Source organism: Electrophorus electricus, chromosome 8 (genome assembly GCF_013358815.1).
Source record: "Electrophorus electricus isolate fEleEle1 chromosome 8, fEleEle1.pri, whole genome shotgun sequence".
NCBI lineage: Eukaryota > Metazoa > Chordata > Actinopteri > Gymnotiformes > Gymnotidae > Electrophorus > Electrophorus electricus.
The window spans coordinates 15,839,113-15,859,087 of NC_049542.1; the positions used below are offsets into that span (position 1 = coordinate 15,839,113).

Here is a 19,975-nt window from a genome sequence, read left to right on the forward strand (position 1 = left end):
TGCTTTCTTGTGCATTCATTCATGTGTCTCAGTACCTCAGCAGATGGAATAGGCCTGTCTTCTGCAGAGATCTCCGAATTAGAGCAACTTTTTTCCAGGTGACCTCTGATTTAGGTGAGAGAGCTTGCATGTATCGGGCTCACCTGGCCATGGTTGAGACAGTTAGCATGTATCGAGCGACCTTTGTGCTGAAAGGTTGCGGCTTTTAAGGAAACACTGCAGATTGGTGATTTCGTGTAACCGCCTGGCCACAGGAACAGTCAAGATCTGGCCACTACAGGATGTGTACCTGCTGGCCAATGAGCAGTGCAAATCAGAGCTGCAGGAGAGAGGCGGCAGTGACCCAAACACACACAGGCTATTGGCCCTGCAGTGCAGACCCTGCCCTCAGCCACACTCCTGCAAGGCCACAGTGAACATGGCAAGGGTCAGGGCCCAACAGAAGGGCCCAGCAAAAGATAACTCTGGTTGTTTTCTAGCAATCTCCATCAGTGGAACTCCACACATCTGCAGTGAGAAAAAATTCCAAGCCTGACATAAACGCGTGGGCATGTACGTGTGTTTGTGTGCATGTGAGTGTGCACGCATGTGTGTTTGTGTGTAGTGGGGGGTGGATGTTATTTTTCACAGTCCCATGTGGCTGGAGTGGACATTAGGCTGAAATGTGCTGCATGTTCCACAGTGTGGGATGGCCTACTTTATTACAGCACAGCCAAAGGGTCAAGGTGCAGAACACAGAGCAGACAGACAGATGGAAGAATGTTCCATCTCCGGCTCGGCCATGCTCTGCCCACACGTTTCCTATCTGCAGCACTTCCTGGGAGTGCTCGCATTTGTCTGTGACACACAATGCACCCCCGACCCCACAGAGCGAGGAGGCTTCAGGGTACTTCACTCCTGCAGCTCTCGCTGGTGCACTGGTGGCTGCCAGGAACAAAATACTTCTTTAGATATTATCACCAGTAATAAAATAGAGATCAGCATATACAAAGAAGTAATAAACAGTCATTTTTTCAACATTGTACCCCAAATGTGGTGTAATATATCAAAGAACATATTTCTTATTAGGACAGCATATGTTTGCGATAGGGCCAGCTGTCAGCTAAGTATGGAGATCACACCACTTCTTCCCTCCAGAACGGAAAGGCTTGCCAAGGGAATTGTGGGCTTATTTGAAGCTGGTGATAATGGACAACATTTTCCAGTAGACTAAAGATCTTTGAAAGCAATTGCTCATCCAAATCATTTTACTGTTCTGTAGGATTCTGATGCAGGTTTTACCCTCAGACCGTTGTTTTCTTTTTCTCTTTTTGCTGAGGTGATTTCTTCTCCTCTATCACTTGGGTTCTCTGTGTTTCTGACTGAGCTGTTACACTAGGCCGTGGAATCTCCTCCTTAGTTGTGTGATGTAGGTTACTGCATCCTTCATTCTTAAGGCTGACAAAGCATTTCGGATCCCTCATCTGCTCTTATTTCAGGATACCAAGTTGCTTACCGGCTGGATTCTGGAGAACCCAACCAGTTCACCACTGTGGATGTGGGCCCAAACACCAAGGAGTTCACAGCCTCTGCCCTGAGCCAAGAGTCAGCCTATATCTTCCGCATATCCGCCAGGACACAGCAGGGCTGGGGCACTGCTGCTCAGGCTGTGGTCATCACTACAGAGATCCGAGGTAGGACACTCTCTCTCTCTCTCTCTCTCTCTCTCTCTCTCTCTCTCTCTCTCTCTCTCTCTCTCTCACACACACACACACACACACACACACACACACACACACACACATACAGACGAAAAGCATGCACTGGCCATCAGTCTTTAAAGGCTACTTTATTTTCTGCTTTTGAGAGGGCCTTGTGTCACCCCTACAAGTACCCTTCAAACAAAGTTAATTTGTTTCCTTTTACCCTTTTTTTCTTTCATAGACTGACTTTTAAAAATGGTGTTATCTTTTGAAGATCTTGTTGCTGAGCTCTTTAATCTGATTAATGGCCAGATGTCATCAGATGGAGAAGAGATTAGTTCTGCCTCTGTGTAATGTTTCCCCTTGTTCCCGAGAGAGCTTCTCAGGGAAAGTCATATCAACCTCTGATTGTTCTGCAACCCGTTTATCAGACATTATGGGGCAAAAGAAAAAATAGTAGAAGATAAGACAGTGACCGATACAGGGCCCACCTGATGGCAATTCTTCAGAATGATATGCATCTTTAATAGTGATCAATACTGCTCACCTTTAAATAAACAATTATGCCTCTGCACATCGATTTGGAGCATGAAAATCGATGGTTCCGGTGTTCTGGAGGGGCACAACCACGCTGCTGATGGATGCAGTATGATTAAGACTAGTCAGCAAGCCCGGCCTGGCCCCTGCCCCCACCTCATCTCTCTTCCCCCATCCGCGCGCCCCAACTCCCACTCCCACCCCACCCCCACACTCACACCAGAACGGCCCCAGCCCCCACTGCAGCTCAGCGTGCCCCAGGACCAGGTGCAGTCACGCCGGCTGTGGCTAGAATGGGTGCCAGGCAGAGATGGCTCCTCTCCCGTGAGATACTTCACCCTGCAGCTGCGCCAGCTGCCCGACGGAGGCTGGATAACCCACTCCTCTGCCATTAGTCACAACAGCACATCCTGTGTGGTGGACCGGTGAGCTCCAGTCTCTCTCTGTGTCTCTTTCTCTTTTTTCTTTCTCTCTCTAATCATTTCTCCATCTTCTCCACCCACACACCCATAGACCCAGACACCAAGCTGAACCTCCAACTCACCAGGTTTCATTCCCCCCGGCTGCATAACCGTTTCTTTCCCATCTCTATCTTGACCCTCAGCGTTGCCAGCCTGACTGTAGTAGTAAGTAAATAGTAAGACTTAAACGTTTCGAAGCCTTTTTTCCTCGCTAGCAATTTTTTGTGCTCAGCCGTTAGAGAAGCGGCAACTGGCCTGCGCTGCTGTAATGCCCCGACATGCATCTGAATTACACTTTAGCTGACACTGTGATTACATGGCAAGTGGTATTTTACATGCATTCAGAGGCTCATCTCATCTCGATCATGACAACTTTCCTCTTCTCCTTTAGGACTTCTTCTAACCTGTCAGTTCTTTATTGGCTTCTAAACAGGCTCACCAGCCTCCAATATATTATTTAGGTCTGATTTGTGAATTTGGAGACCTTGATATGTTACACACTCTGGGGCATTGTGAGGAACCTCTCAGCTATAGATTCCTCATGCCCCTCACTACTGAATAGATGTGAATGGGTTTAAATCGTATTGCAAGGGTCATGTGTATATTTTTAGAGATAAATTAGATTTTAGGTTCATAAAAAACCTATTTCCTAAGCAAGGTTATTTTGCCTTAAGTTTGAAATATTCAGAGAAGTTAAATGATTGTGCGTGTGACAGAGAGCAGCACCTGTGCTATATCGCTGATGTTGGGAAAGGATTCTGTCCAATGGGAGATAACTCACAGGCCATGCAACCCCGCAGGCTGAAGCCCTACACTTCATACAAGCTGAGAATGATGGCCACTAATGACATCGGCGACAGCAAATACAGCCAGGAGACCGATGCAATTACAACTTTACAAGATGGTGAGTAAGGATGGAGGTGTTTGTGCACGTGCCCTCTGGTGCTAGCTGATGCAGTATCGATTCAGGTAAAAGAGCTTTAGAAGAGGCAGGCACCCCTCTCTTATCTCCGTCATGGTCTTGAAGCATGCTGTTACATGGAATTGCACTAAAGGAGGATTTGTGAGGGGTTTTTTATGTATGCCGTTCCCTCCCGTTTCCTGGCAGTTCCGGATGAGGCTCCCGTTATTCAGTCCGTGAAGCCGTCCACGACGACCTCTGTGCTGGTGCAGTGGCAGGTACCATATTACCCTCTTTCTGCCCTGATCATCTGCGGACCTCATCAAGCACAGATCTGTCCCTGGTCACCCCATTTCAAGACAGCCACTTCAGTCTGAGGAGATACAGGCTGAACTCTTGGAGATAATTGCCTGTTAAATGCATCCATCACAGCCATTATCTGTTTAATTATCTGGGTTTCGTTGATGAGCGAACCTCTTTAGCAGGACGTACCAGGAAGTATGTCATGGCTTGCTTGGTATTCGTCACGTGCCATTGCATATCTCAGGAAAGTATTGATAACACGTTTCTATGAAGTTCACAGAGAACTCTGGTGGGCCAGGATAATTAATACTCACACCCCTGCAAAGTACAGCATTCCAGAGGCATATTAGTTAGTACACGAAACCTTTCTCTGGTGACCTATGACAGGCCGATCATCTCCCAGGCCAACTGCTTTATCGGCGGCCCCATGGGTCATGGCCACATGATTACTTTCAGTGCAGCACTTTGTAATGACCCACTGAACGGCTGGCCCCTGAAACGAGATCCTCATGTTTCATTCCTTCCATCTGCTGCACGTATAGGCTGAGGCATAGACACAGAGAAAAGGAGAATACCTTCGCTCTCGCCTAATGGTCGTCTGTTACCACCCCACACACCCACTCCCACCTCAAACTGGACGTTTAATAGAGTGAGCAAGGAAGCGAAGGGAAACATGACCTTTCTTTTAAATGTGTGCCATTGCAGTCGCCCAAGGAGGAGAGCGTGAACGGTGTGCTCCTGGGCTACCGGCTGTATTATCGTGAGCTACAGTATGACAGCACTCCACTAGATTCCAAGAAGGCCATCAACAGCTCGGTGGCACGCAGCGATCTGACAGGTAGGGTATGGACAGCGGATGTCCACACAGTCTTGCACACCAAGCCTGGGGCGTCCGTTTTCTCAAAGTGGTCCTTGACACAGGAAAATAAAATGAATAGGACACAATTCTCCATAGCATGATTTCATGTTTTGAAACATGGCAACTGTGTTTTGGAAGAGACAGTGAGAGTGTTTGAGACCCAACTGGACTGCAATAGTAAACTAGCCAAAGTAACACATGAAATTTGACAATCTGATACAGTTTCTGGGCCAGAAGCAGGGTGGTGTCTAGAAGGTTCTCTGAATAGGTGGACAGCATTCCTTTTTGTGCTCTTGCCACCTGGGGAATATTTTAATAATTTTCTGGCGGGTGACTGAGTGAAGGTGAGCTCATTAGAAGCCTGGAGCGCATGAGAGGCAGGCTTGTGAGTTTGAGCTCATGTCCTTGGCACTGAACATGCCTTCACACACCTCGCTGTAGCCTCTACCTCTAAAATGCTTTTTGCCAGATTGGACTTAGCAGTTTTGACAGCATTTAAACACACAGTCCCGAAGCAGCCATGCACGACAGCCATGCAATATTTTTCTCTTCTTTATACTGGTCAGGGAAAAATCGCAAGAAATCTTCCATCCCTCCTCCCTGCTACTCATATTTCTCTTCCTGTCCTCTTCTGCCCTGCTCACTCCTCCTCCTTTATCTCCTCCTCCCCTCCTCTCTATACCTCCCATCTCACCCTCACCTATTTCTACCCTCCTCTTCCTTGCCAGTATTGCCTTATCTTCTTCTATTTCTCAATTCAATTCAATTCAAGGTAGCTTTATTGGCATGACTATACCAGGTATACTTTTGCCAAAGCAAATCATTTGGAACTGAACATGACAACTGTCAAGGTAATAGAAGTAATAAAATGGCCAGATTGTGGTCACTGAGCTGTACTTGGTGAGGATCTGTCTCTCCTCTGGATCTCTAACCATGTAGATATATTCCACTAACACATATTATCTGTTTAGTGCCCGATAAGTCTGTAATTTAGAGTGAGTTCTGGTGTCACTGTCCCAATGTTCAGATCAGTCTTCAGAGACCTGGCTTTTTCAGGAAGACTACAACTTTGGTTTTGTCCAGATTGACTGTCAGTGTTACAGGACGCTCCACACAAGTCAGGTGGTACGGCCTGCCGCATGCAGGGGGGTTCACGCTTGTTTGTAGCCACACCCCCGTGATGGCACGCACCTGCACGGGGTTTAACGTTTAGTGTTTGTTGGTCTATTTAAACCCTCATCAGTGCGTGCCTCAGTGTTGATCATTGTTTGTTAGCATCTGAGTAGAATGTTAGTAACCATGTTTGTGTATCCATTGTTATTGTATGTCTAGCTTATGTTAATGTTACAATCTTTATCGTTAGCGTTAAGTGTTTATGTTCACTGTTAATGTTGTGTTTGAGTGCCACCGTTGTCTTATACATTCAATGTCATTAAATGTTTCACAAAGTCGAGGGAGTCTGTGCATCCTGTTCCGCGCCCTGCGGCAGTCGGGCGATCGTTACAGAATGACCAACCACCACAGGACACCAGCTACCTCTGCGAAGGACGGACTTCCTAGCGGGAAGTGCATAGGCACCCCCTGCAATGCCGCCTGGATCCCAGGTTATTGGGAAGAGGACCACAACTGGTGTCTATGTCCACTACCGAGGTGGAGGAGAACACCCCTAGGAATTTCTTGGGGGGGGCCTGAGGCTACCGAGCCTGAGTCGAGGAGTACCGATGTGCCCCACAAGGACCATAAAGAGGGCGGTTGGGTGGAGCCAGCAGGATCTCTGGAGGGCAGGGCTGAAGCCCGAGTCCCTTCCCTTCTGTGGACTTGCCAGCCAGACTGGAGGAGTCCACCCAAAGCCTTGATGGCAAACAGCCTCTGGGGTGCTCCAAGAGCGGTGGAGGAGAGGAGGACCATTCGGGGGAGTAGCACAGCCAGAACCGGGCTGGACGTGCACCCCTGGGTGGCCGTCGAGGCCGGGGACACGTCTACAGCGCCTGCGCGATTAGCAGGCGCTGCAGCACAGTGCCTTATGTCTGTGTGGAATGGCGCTATTGCTTGTGTATATTTGCACCTTTTTTGTGTGTTTAGGCGCATCTCATCGCAGGGAGAGCGTCAGGCTGAACCGAGAGAGGCAGGCACTCTGTCTTTCTCCCTGGCTGGTGATGGACTCCCAGGTGGGAGGTTCCTGGCCTGCTTTGTGCTGGGTGGGCAACGGGCATGGCCGTGCTGTGTCTGTGTATGTGTATGGCAGCCCGGAGTTTGCTATCCCAGAAGGGGAAGCGTCGGGAACCGCGTCCCTAGGGAGAGGTCGTCGTCGGGGAATGCCTCTCCCCCGCATATTATGAGGAGCATACCGGACTGCCCTGAGGGAGACAGGGATTCTGTCATCCTCCCTCCGCTCGAGAGGTCTTCTGGGCTTTCAGTTCCTAGCCTGCCTCATGTTGGGTGGGCACCAGTCAAAGCCATACTGTCTGTATGTGTACACAGCGGCCTGGGGCTCGCAATCCTGGAGAGGACACGTCGGGAGCCACGCCCCTTGGGAGGGGGTTCTCTCACGGGGCGCTCCCCTCCCCCCACGTCACATGGTACGGCCTGCTGCCTGCAGGGGAGTTCACTCTTGTTTGTAGCCACACCCCCGTGATTGCACGCACCTCCACGGGGTTTAACGTTTATGTTTATGTTCACTGTTAATGTTAAGTTTGAGTGCCACCGTTGTCTTATACGTTCGATGTCATTAAATGTTTCACAAAGTCGAGGGAGTCTGTGCATCCTGTTCCGCGCCCTGCGGCACTCAGGTGATCGTTACAGTCAGGGCCCTGTACTGATAGAACTGCTCTAGCAGCAGCAGATCATCTGCGTAGATGTAACGCGAGGTGGCCCGAGTGCCGCAGGGCGAAGGGCAGGACTCACAAACGCCAACGTCTGGGACTTACATTTATTAACATTTAAACATACAACACTAACGGCACTCACAAGAGTTACACACGCTTAATTCAAACAAGAAGCAGTTAACATTAAACACGGGCAAGAAACAACGATACGTTTAACTTTGACAAAAAGAACAGTAGATCAAACATTTACTACGTTACATCCACACGCTACATTAACAATGACCAACGATAGTGTACTTCCTGTCGTGGGTTTAAATACACATCGATGAAATGAGGTGCAGGTGTGTGCAGGCGTGGCCACAAACGAAAGTCCTCCCGCTGCACTTGGCTGGCCAAACCACGCGCCTCGTGGGAGGCGAGCGTTCCGTGACAGTAGAGCAGACATTTTACCTCCATATTATTTAGGATGAGTCAAGGGGATCCAGTTTGTTCCAGTAACAATGCTAAATCATTTATATAAATTTTGAACAGGGTTGGACTGGAGCTGCAGCCCTGTCTCACCCCATGCCCCTGAGTGAAGTATTCTGTTCTCTTGTTGCCAAGTTTTATTCTGCATATAGATTTCAAGATATCATGCAATTGACCTCCTATGCCACATTTTAGAACTTGATAAAATAGTCTAGTATGCCAAATAGAGTTTGGCATATATCAACAAAACATGCAAATATTTTACTGTTATTTTTTGGTGGGTATACTGTATGGCGTAAACATGGTGCAATGATTTGGTAAAAAGTCAGTTTGACTCTTATTTAGGACACTTGTGAAAGGAAGGTCTGTCGTTAATAATACATCAGAAAACATTCCCCAGATTACTGCTCACAAACATGCCTTGGTAGTTGCTGGGGTCAAATTTGTCTCCACTCTTACAGATTGGGGATATCAACCCCATGTTCCAGGTTTCAGAAAAGCAGCCATCTTGAAGAACCATCTTAAAGAGTTTGAGTAAGGCCCTGTGCAGCTCAAGAGAGCTGTTCTTCACATGCTTTCTTTTAGGTTTTAGGTTTTGGAGTATATCTGCCAATTCTTTGAGGGTATTTCTATAATAAAAATGGGTTTGGGTTATTTTTGAAGGCTGATTTACAAAGGTTTTTTGGTTTTTTTTGGTTGGCTGTAAGAATTTTGAGGAAACGTCTTTGAATACATTTTCAAAGTAAGTTCTCCATGTATCTCTATTCTGTATTGGCGTGTCTTGCCTTTGATTTGTGTTAAGACTATTCAATATTTCCCAGAACTGGTTATGATGAAGAGGGTTTTCAATGTCTTAAGAGTCTGGTTGTACTGTTACTGTTTCTTTTTATGAACAACTTTTTTGTACAGTTTGTGTTTAACAATATTTTTTTCTTAGTTCAGCCTTTTGTGTTTTTGACTAGATAGCCATCTGAGTTCTTTTCTTACAATTTGACATTCCTTGTCCAACCATTTTTATTTCTGTGGTCTTTTGCCTAATGTTTTTGTTTTAGCAAGGTATACTTTGATTTCAGATTTGTTATAAATTTCTTCTATTTGTTTTACAGCCAGATTAACATCTTTTTTGTTAGGTTGGAACTGTGTTATTAGAAAACTGTTAATAAGGTTAGTCATCGCTGTCGAAATGTCCATCTGTATGCAGGATTGATTGGAATTAGTTTGCAGTGTTTCTTTGATTCCTCTAATTGTGGAATTCTCTTTAGGAGAATGGTCTCTCAGAATCCCTGATAATTTGGCAATGGTCTGATAAAGCTAACTGTAGTCTGACAGTGAATGCATTGATGGAGGAGAGGTCTGCGTAACTAACAATATAGTCAACTACACTAGACCCAAGAGCTGAGCAGAAAGTGAACCTGCCTAAAGAGTCTCCTCAGATCTGATCATTAAGCATGTACAGGCCTAGGCCTTGACAGAAGTACACTAACTTCTTACCATTATTATTTACCACAGTGGAAGGGTTTGTCTCTCACCTCCTCTTGCTTACCTCATCTTCTGGTCCTTTTCTCTGGTCCTCTCTTCCTCTCTCCCCTCATCTCCTCCCTTCTCCTCTTCATCTCTTGTTTTTCTCCTCCCTTTTCCTTCTCTCCTCTCCTATCCTCCCTTCTCCTCCTCTATGCTTAAACATAAGGGCTGCCAGCTCTCAGCATTATTCCAGTTCTCATATGATGATCCATAGGCAAATTACCCACAGCTTTGCCCTATTTGTTCAGTCTTACTAGCTCGTGTTCAAAAATCAGCAGGTACTTCAAAATCCACTAAGGCACTCTGGCAGGAGGAATCTACTGAAGTGGCGTCTGCTCTTTTGGCTTTGAAGTGCTATTGCATGTTTCATTCATGTCTGACAATGGTTTTGTTTTTTGGTTTTTTTTTTTGTCAGACATGCCAGACAGACAGGCATTAAAAATACTTCAGGATATTATTAATTATTAATATTATTTAAAAATCTTTTTTTTTTAAACTTATTTATTTCTGTTTTCATTGAAACAGGTTTGTACTCAACAGTAGTATGTTTCAGGAGTCTTAATAGCAGTCACAAGCTTGTTATACTGTGTTTTATATTGACTGTTGAATCATTAATCACTCAGTCGATGTAGCCCCAGGGGTTTGATAGCAGTCCATGCGGAGGGACGGACAGTTCAGCCTTGTGAGGTTTCATCAGTTCTGCGAAGGAATATGTGCGACTTGGGTTGAAAACCCAAAAATTTACAGCCATGATGAAATAGCTCTTTGATTTGTATATTTTCATCTTGCCTCATCCTTTAGTAATGGATTCCTCATCTCTCTCTTTTTCTGTTTTTCTCTGTCTCCACTCTCCCCACCAGCCAAAAGCACTGTGAAGACAGTGAGCAGTCCTTCCCTAATGGAATTCGAACTCACCCGTAAGTTTCTTTCCATCATCTATCTAAATTAGCCCACATTACTTTGAAGTCCAAATAAAATATTCACACTCCCTCTGGCAAAGATTATAATGCCCGATGCTCTCTGCATTCCAGAGGACAAGGTGATTCCTCTAATAAGTCAATTCTGACAAGTAATAGTCTAATCTCCACATATGCTAAGACATAATTGTATTCCATAGACCAGACACAAACTCCTCTTATTGTGCTTTGTTGGCCTCATCATCACACTACATAGTCTTGGTATTCCAGTTACATCCCAAGAACACACGACCTTCTCCAGAAATATAAGTTCACAGACATGTCGGTTATCTGAACAACATGACTGTTTAAAGTACTTCTCTTTTATGTCTATTGTCTTCAAGCTGAGAAATATTCATTTAAATACCGTTGTTTGTCTTCACAGAGCTACAAAAATACAGGCGCTATGAAATCATCATGACAACCTACAATATCATTGGGGAGAGTCCTGCCAGTGCTCCCGTGGAGGTGTTTGTTGGGGAAGCAGGTATAATCATAAGATTACACTGACTGCTCTGTTCATGATCACATGACAACAGTTCTCATTAGGATAAGCATTTCCTTAACCACTCCTCGGGCAAGGGTGCTTGTTATCCTAGAATGGTCAACATGCTAGAATTCATTAGACGCCTTTTTTTAGTTTGTGTTCATCTTTGCTTATGCGCCATCCTAATTCATCATGCAGAGCTGAAGGTCAGTGGAAGGGTCTGTCTGGAGGATCAGACTCTGTGGCGCCTGCTGAGTGAAGGTCTATTACAGGACAGCTCTTCATCCAGCCCAGCCCGGCATTGCTGTCATAATGGCGCTATACCTCACAGATCCCATATAATCAGGGAACTAGTTCATAGCAAAGCAACTGTTATTCTGCTGCGTCCTCAATACTGATGCCGGGGAGTCGCAGGGGTGACCAGGGGGTGACATGGGGGTGACATGGGGGTGACATGGGGGTGTAGACTGCACTCATGTCACAATGGCCCAACCCCAGCAAAATCCACAGAAGGAGTTGAGAGCAGGAGGGAGGGCCTCTGTCACATCCACACCTGTGTAGTAACTTGTTCACTAGCTCACATCCACACCTGTGTAGTAACTTGTTCACTAGCTCACATCCACACCTGTGTAGTAACTTGTTCACTAGCTCACATGTACACCTGTGTTGTAACACATTCACTGTCTCACATATACACCCACGTAGTAACACATTCACTGTTTATCATGTTTTACTGTTTAACACCTATGACTGAGATCTGAGATTTTTTAACATTACCCATTCGAGTGAAATATGTGGGTTTAGATTTATTTAAATCAATACCCAGAGAGGGCATTTCTAAATAGTGTGAGGGCTACAGTTTTAACCAGTCTCTACTGTGACTCATTTACTGTTTCACATGACACTACTGCTGAATGATCAAAAAGAGAATCAAAAATGAACAATTCAAAAGAAACTGAAGTGAGGTTTCTCATTTGCACATTCACTTAATGTGTGTTCAGCCTGGCTAATGGCATCATGCATGTACAGTGTCATAGTTGAGCTCTGATATGGAACTTAGACAGGCCATGCAATTTGTTTCTCAGCTAATAAATGTACGTATGTTGGATGATAGACATGTTAGGAGACAAAAGATAGGATACACACACCTAAGGTGAGGCAGAAAATAGGTTTTATCAAGGCTGTGCTTGTAGCGCAAATTTTAAAATATATAATCAATTTCTTCATTTGTCCGAATCTATTCGCTCAGTCATGCAAAAAGAATAGTTTTTTTCTCAAATCATCCATTATTATGGCCAGTCTCTCAGCTCTTTTACTGGAGCAGTCAACACACAGGAGGCCTTTAGAAGCCTAAATGATGCCCATGTTCAGAGAAGCCTTCAAGGAGGCAGGGCAGGGGGGCAGAACTCCTCAGCTGGTGGAATGGTTTGCAAGATGGGTTTGTGCAGCGACTTAAAAAAGGTGCTGGTGAGAGTTTGCATGCTTTCCACTTTTCTCTGATGTTACACTGCATGTGTGCAGGTTGACCTTGCTGAAATAGAGATTTTGCCAAGCAGAAAAAATGGCTCTCTCGCTGTGTGGTTGACAGTTCCAGTGTATTGTTCCTACACTCACCTAGATGTGTACCCACATGTAGACTCACACACACATACATGCACAGTTGAATTTACTTTGAAAAAAAACTCTAGAAGCTAATGATCTCCACACCGAAAACTTGTCTAAGTACAGAATAGAATGCCTGATCATTGGTGGTTTCAGCTAAGCTGGAATGAACGGATAGATGCTAGAGTGCTCTTCAAATTTCACATTAGTTGTCTTGTTGTTAAAAACAATGTTCCTTCCAGTTACTGGGTGAGTAATATACAGTGGCACTGACTAACAGCTGAACATTAGCAGGCTTCACTATTTAATGAGCTGCCAAACAGCAAGAGCGGACATGACAACATCCAAACCCTGGCATTGGAAACCAGGCTATAATTGCTGTGCTACAATACATCATACAATATACAGTCTACATTGTTTAGCTCCATCCAGCTGGTGTAGATTTGTGTTCATGAGTTTCATGTCCTATATGATCAATTGATTGTCTCTGAAAATAGCAGAAAAAAACTTTTTCTTTCGACAGACAGATGTATTAGCATGGCTGTTCTCTTAGAAGTACTGAAGAGCGACAAACTGCTACAAATGGAGCTGTCACTGTGATGTTTAATTTCAACATGATGCTGAAACTATTTTCAATACCTTGCAGGGATACAGAGAGAGGTCTTCTGGGGCAGGTGTTCAATAGAAAAAAAGCATGTCCACAGTGTCAAACAGTTTGTGAAATAATACTCGTGGCTCAGTATTACAGTGCTGGAGTGTGAAATGTTAGCTACTGTTTTAGCATTGGATGCAAACAACAAACAGCTGATAAACTACTGTAAGCATCATACAATCTTTTTCCGATAGTGGATAGCTTAGTGTATAGAAAGGAAAGCAGACTTGTGCCAGAGATTAGTGAATGGGATGTCATGTATGAAAGATGTCCCAAGAGGTAGGTGATGTCAAGCCATTTGAATTAAATACAGGTAGTTATAGGAAGCCAGAGAACAGGAGTAATGTGTGCAGTTTTCTTTATATGAGTAATTATCCAAACTGATGAATTGGAATTTATTGAAGAATTTATCAGGAAAACCATAAAATAAGGAGCTGTAGTGAAGAGGTGCAGAGGAGCAATGTTGCACAGGTTATTAGGTATACCGCTTCAGTTAAGGAGGCAATGTGGGTTTAGAAGGAGAATGTAGGGTCAATTCCCAGGTTAAGAACTGCACTTGAGGGGACAGCTATGACATCTTTAATGGCAAGGCAGAAACTACTATTCATAGAAACAGCTGCTTTGATCCCTGCGAATATGATCTTGATCTTGTCAGGGTTTAACCTGAAAATATGTGCCATGCAGTGTTTCATAGTTTCAAGCAGACTAACATATAAACAGGAGAAAGACATCAAAATAGATTTGAATGTCATCAGCATAGAAATAAAACTGTGGCCATGCCACTGAGTCAAGAGGGAACATGTAGACAGCAAACAGGAAAGGATCTAAGAAACAGCCTTGCAGAACACTTTGGAACAGTAACAGTGAAAGATTTATATTTGCCATTAGAGACAAAATTCTTTATTTCAGAGTTGGACCATACTAAATTAGAATCACATATTCCTAGATGTGAGTGAAGACAAGAAGGTGGAATAATGTGATTATCTGTATCAAAAGCAGAACTAATATCAAGAAAGAATAAACTATTAATAGCACCAATATCAGCAGATCAGAGGAGATCACTGGATACTCTAAGCAGGACAGGGTCTGTGCTATGGTGAGATAAAACACCTAATCGGAATTTCTCATACATGTCATTATTGGACACGTATGCTTGTAACTAAGATGCAACTGCCTTCTCTGAAACTACTGCAAACTAAATGATCCTCTAGTAACTAAGAACAGTAGAGTTAAGGGGATGTTCATGAGAATGGGTGTGAAAATGACAGTTTTTAGAGGAAATGGAACCAAGCCAGAGACAAGACATCTGTTCACAATGTGGAAGTTGGAAATGAGAGGACAGTGAGACAATATCACTTTAAGAAGTGATGTTGGTGCTTAAGTAAGCTAGTGAGGTTATTTCATGTTCTAATAACTTTGGGAAGATGAGTGCTCCTTGTATCAACAATTTGTTTTGTCTAGACAATCATTACACAAAATATCAGAACAAGAAGGGTTAGAAGATGGACTGAATAAGCCTGGTGGTGGTATTGAACAAAGCATGAGGTCTATTGCTGTTTTCACTGTCACGGACAACCCCTCCTAGTGTCCCTGTCTCCATGGTTACCCTGTCTCATGTATTTGTTTTGCTTCCGTGTTTCATTTTCTCCGCCCATTATTTGTAGCACCTGTGTCTTGTTAATTCTTATTAGTATGTGTATTTATACCCTGTCTTGTTCCGTTTGTTTGCTGGTCATTGTTAATGCTAGCCTTCATTTGTTCCAGTCTCTGTGTGTTAAATACTAGCTGCTCTTTGTGATTCCTAGCCTCCGTGCGTGAATCCCAGCCTCTTTGTTATTCCTAGCCCATTTGTTTTCGCTAATGGAGTTTTTCTCGTTACTTATATTTTTGTTATAGCCTGCATCCCCTGTTTGCCATTGTGTGCTTTTGTTTGCTTGCATATTATGTATTCTCATACAATTTGTGTTGGTTCACTGAACCTGGACTGTTCCAATGACTCTGATTGTGGATTTGCCCTTAATAAATCTCACTCTTCTCAGTGTGTGCATCCGGCTCATGATCGTACCATGTTACACACTGCTGATGACTGATGGGCAGATCTGGTAATATAAAGAGCATCTCTGTAATGTTTAATGATGTCAATGTAAGCAAGCAATGCACTGCAAATCCAGTTTTCTTATAGAGGCACTCAAGGTGTTATCCAGCATCTTCATGGCCTGAAGTTCAGGTGTAGCCAGATGAGTTGTGTCCTGGTTTTCAGGGGAACATCAAGGATGGTGCAAATTAGATCAAAGGTCAGAGCAACAAGTTCATCTCAAGCAAGAGTAGGATTGAAAAGATAGCTGACTAAAATACAATGATTGAATTAATGATTGGGGTTTCTTTTTAATTAATGAGGGGAAAGGGGCAGGTGCAAAAGCACCTAGAACTGACACCCAAAGCCCCATGGATGTGACTGATACCCAGAGCCCCATGGTCATACCCAACACCCAGAGCCCAAATTCGTACCTTTCACCCAGAGCTCCATACTCGTGCGTGACACCTCGCATTATTGCATAACTCCTTGCATAACTCATGGCCATGCACCTCGCATAACTTTTGGCCAGCATCTACAAAACAGCAACCATGGCAACATGCCTTTAATAAAAGCATTGGTGGTGATTTCATCGAGGTGAGATTTTTTTTCCTTCCAGCACCTCTTTGGGGTGCTTTTGGCCGCCTCTCGTAAGAGGCTTAATGAAGCAGTAAATATGAGTCTGTCATAAAGAACTCAAGCAGCTGGCAGACCTGCACAGGGTTATCAGCATCAGGTTATTAACAGCGTCATTAGAGGGGACCAGGCAAGGAGATTACTCCCGGCAGCAGGAGGGGGAACGGCCAAACAAACAAATGAATTTCCTACTGATTAACATCAGGTGTGGCACCATTTGAGGACAAGCAGGGGTGGGGAATGAGTCATGAGGAGGTGGGGCTGGGGTGTGGAGTGTGTGTGTCATGTTGGTGTGTGTGTATCTGTGTCCATGGGTGGGTGGTTGAAGGGTGCTGTCCTTTAAACCTTCTACTGCTACCGATGCCACCATGGAGCTGCCTGGGAGAACATAGCAGTGGCCTGTTAGCACTCTAGTAATGACTCCTTCAGTGGGAATGCTCCTGAAGATTTTCACTGCTCCTCAGTTCCACTCCTAAATTACTCTACCACCCTCCCCACACAAACTGGGATTACACACAGAGAGCCTAAAATGAGCATGCCATCTTGCCTTTAAGATTGCTATGATTTTAAAAGTCTCCCTGATTAAAAATGCATTTTGTTTTTCTTGGTGAGGATTGCAACTTTGGTCTCTTATTCCTTAGACTTCGTGAAAAAGAAGCCAACGTGCCAGTCATCTTGGTGTGCAGTTACAGCTATCGTGTGTGTGTGACTGTTCTGCTAAAATGAAAGTGTCAGTGTGCGTTGTTAAGCTGGAGGTTTGAGTAGGTGGCACAGCTGGTGATGGCAGGTAGCTGTGTTTATGCCTCTATCTCACCCCTACCCTCTCAGCACCCTCCGTGGCTCCTCAGAATATCCAAGTGAACACCATGTCATCCACCCAGCTGGAGGTGCAGTGGGAACCGCCTCCTGTGGAGACCCAGAATGGCATCATCCAGGGCTACAAGGTCACAACCTCTCCCTGTCCTCATCCTACATCCTGTCCTCCTTCCTCCAACCACTCCTCCTTCTTCTGCAAACACTCCTCCTCCTACAACCTCTCCTCATTCTGCCAGCACTCCGTTTTCTCTCCCTTGTGCGCTCTCTCTCTCTCTCTCTCTCTCTCTCTCTCTCTCTCTCTCTCTCGCTTGCTCGCTCCTGCTCTCTCCCCCCCGGGTGTGAAGAGTAAAGCAAATAAATGTTTTCAGTTTTCACTATTACATTGTACTGTTATAGATAATGATGTTAGTCCGTATGTTTAAAAGACCAGACCATTTGGGTCATGAAATAATTATCACAGGTCAGGGTTAAATGAATCCCTGTTGAAATACGCATGACACTGAGGTAGACACTGTAAGGGAAGCCATGCATTAATGTGGCAGAATTGTTTTTCTACCTTGCAGGCAGTTTCATTGAGTGTGTGTAAGTTGCAGTATCTGTCTTGTGTTCGAAAGACACAAGTCAACTATGGGAAAGAACGTCGTCATTAAAATGCAGCAAGGGTGCCTTTTACATGTGAGTTTGAATCAGATTAAACTTCCATCTTACTCCGTCTCTGCATGCAGATTTATTACTGGGAGATAGAGAACCAGAACGAGACAGAAAAGGTGAAGATCCTCTTTCTGCCTGAGACGAGTGTGCGCTTGAAGAACCTGACCAGCTACACATACTACATGGTGAAGCTGTCAGCCTTTAATGCAGCAGGGGATGGCCCACTCAGTGAGCCCAGGAAGGGGCGCACTCTCCAAGCAGGTCAGGCTCTACTTCTGTCTGCTAACATCTTTCACATCAGTTCAACTAGCATTAGCAACCCAGCTTCTTCCACTCATAGCTTATACCTGAAACCAGAGCAGGTGAACCTCAATGTCCCATGCATGAAAACCAGGTCAGCACATGATTGATTTATTCTTCCACAATATGTGTAATATGTGTACTCTTGTGTTGCATATTAAATTATGGTCTCTGTGAATGTTGTTGGTCTAAACCATATATTAGTGGAGAGTCACTGACCTGGGGTTATGACTCATCACAATGACAGAGGTGTTATCCTGCATGAGTCACTTGTCAAAACAATTAATAAATTATTCAAATGGTCAATGACTTAATTTGTACAAGTAAGAGAAGCACAGCTTCTCTTTTTCTTTGACATTTCCCAAAGCAACAGTCCGCGCATGGACACAACAGCAAAATAAAGGCAACAAATATTTTCAAACAATTGCAAGGAGGGTAAACCAATGGTCATCCCTGATGTGCTGTTTTAACATGGTGTATTTTAGTTCTCCTCTTTTCATTATTTGTTGTGCAAATGATCCTATTGATATTTTACTTCCTTATATTCTGCTCTCTCTCTCTCTCTCTCGCTCTCTCTCTCTCTCTCTCTCTCTCTCGCTCTCTCTCTCTCTCTCTCTCAGCCCCCAGTGCTCCTAGCTTTATTAGTTTCTCTGAAGTGACCAGCACGGCTGTTAATGTGTCTTGGGGGCTCCCCCTGACTCCAAACGGTGTGGTGGATGGCTACAGAGTGGTGTATGAGCCCTCAGCCCCCATTCACGGTACGTCTTACATGCCATTCCACATTTCCCCATGTTCCCACTTCACCCACTGTGGGCCATTGTTATTAAGTATATCTGTTGCTTTTCGAGCATTTCAGTTTAAATTGGCTGTGCAGCAGTGCCGTGTCGCAAACAGCACTGCTGGAAGTCCAGCCCCAGCAGCTGTGCTCACCTCTGAAGTGTCGATCAAGTGTCAAGAAGCCCTCAGGGGGGTTCTCAGGGGTTTTAAACGAGTTATGAACCAGTGACTTCTGCTGGTTATGAGTCAGTGGTAATTTCTGTTAAAAAAAAAATAAGTTGCAGTGCTATTCTTGTTGCTTTCCTTCATTCTGTCCTGGAGCTGAAAATTCTGGAAATAAAATTGTTATTGTTTCCTCTGGGTCAACATTCATTTCATTGTTTTAATTTCATCAATAAATAAGAGGCTATATTGAGCCTAAGGCCTGTTGGCCCACAGAAAGATGTGTGTGTGTGTGTGCGTGCTTTTTTTAAATTGCATTTGGGTATATTCATTGTACATTTCATGCATTTGTGTGTGTGTGTATGTATGTATGTGTGCGTGTTTTTGTGTGTGTATGTGTATTTTTGCAAAACTGCATTTAGGTATATTCTTGCATTCATGTATCTGTGTGTGTGGGTATGTGTTGGGGGGCATGTGCATGCAGGTGTGACCAAGGTAATCACAGTGGACATCCGGGGAAGCTGGCAGCGCTGGCTGAAGGTGCGTGACTTGACGAAGGGAGTGACCTACTGTTTCCGCGTGCAGGCCAGGACCATCAGCTATGGCCCAGAGGTCACAGCCAATGTTACGGCGGGCCCTGTGGAGGGTGAGTGAATCATGAGCAATCCAGCAAATGAAGTCGTCTCACACAGCTCACATAGGCACAACCCTCAGCGATGAAAGAAAGTATTTTGTCGAGCATGAGTTGCTAGGTGACAAACGTGGGCACGTGGAGCGACCACCTGCGTCGTATGCTCTGCTTGCCCTTGTGTTTATGTAGCTATTCATTCTCCTGTGCTATGACAGTTTGAAATAAACATCTAAACTATATTTGCAAACCAGAGACTTGGTTTATGGAAAACTTATCTCAGGTTCAAAAAAAGGTTGGGTTTCTGTCCATTGGTCAGAGAGAGTTAAGTGAGACTGCAGTTTGCACCACACTAAGCTCTTCTCTCCTTTTATGCAGGAGCTCCTGGATCACCTCTCAAAATATCACTTATGAAATCTGGCTCAACCCTCACCATCCACTGGGCCCCAGGAGATGGGGGAGCAGGCCATGTGACAGGGTATGCCATTGAGGCCCGCCCTTCAGGTATGCCAACACACCAAGCCTATGCCTCAGTCTCTTCATTTGTTTCCATATTTAAACAGTTGGCATGAACAACATGTAACTTAGCTGCAAAGACTTGTCAACTTTGCCTGAGGGATGTGATGGAGAAAGAGTCACAGTAACCAACTTTGTTAGTTTTAATGACAGAGCATATA

The 19,975-nt window shown here is 44.7% G+C and overlaps 1 protein-coding gene across 1 annotated transcript in view; it reads left to right on the forward strand.

Moving 5' to 3' along the window:
- The window catches only part of sdk1a (sidekick cell adhesion molecule 1a), a 182,030-nt gene that overhangs the window by 155,899 nt on the left and 6,156 nt on the right, over positions 1-19,975 (forward strand). Inside the window, exons 29-40 of the mRNA XM_035528817.1 lie at positions 1,479-1,673; positions 2,443-2,644; positions 3,481-3,584; positions 3,789-3,859; positions 4,590-4,722; positions 10,418-10,474; positions 10,899-11,000; positions 16,793-16,908; positions 17,506-17,692; positions 18,352-18,489; positions 19,155-19,316; positions 19,677-19,802. Of these exons, the coding sequence (XP_035384710.1) occupies positions 1,479-1,673; positions 2,443-2,644; positions 3,481-3,584; positions 3,789-3,859; positions 4,590-4,722; positions 10,418-10,474; positions 10,899-11,000; positions 16,793-16,908; positions 17,506-17,692; positions 18,352-18,489; positions 19,155-19,316; positions 19,677-19,802 (1,593 nt within the window). The remainder of the gene's footprint in view (positions 1-1,478; positions 1,674-2,442; positions 2,645-3,480; positions 3,585-3,788; positions 3,860-4,589; positions 4,723-10,417; positions 10,475-10,898; positions 11,001-16,792; positions 16,909-17,505; positions 17,693-18,351; positions 18,490-19,154; positions 19,317-19,676; positions 19,803-19,975) is intronic.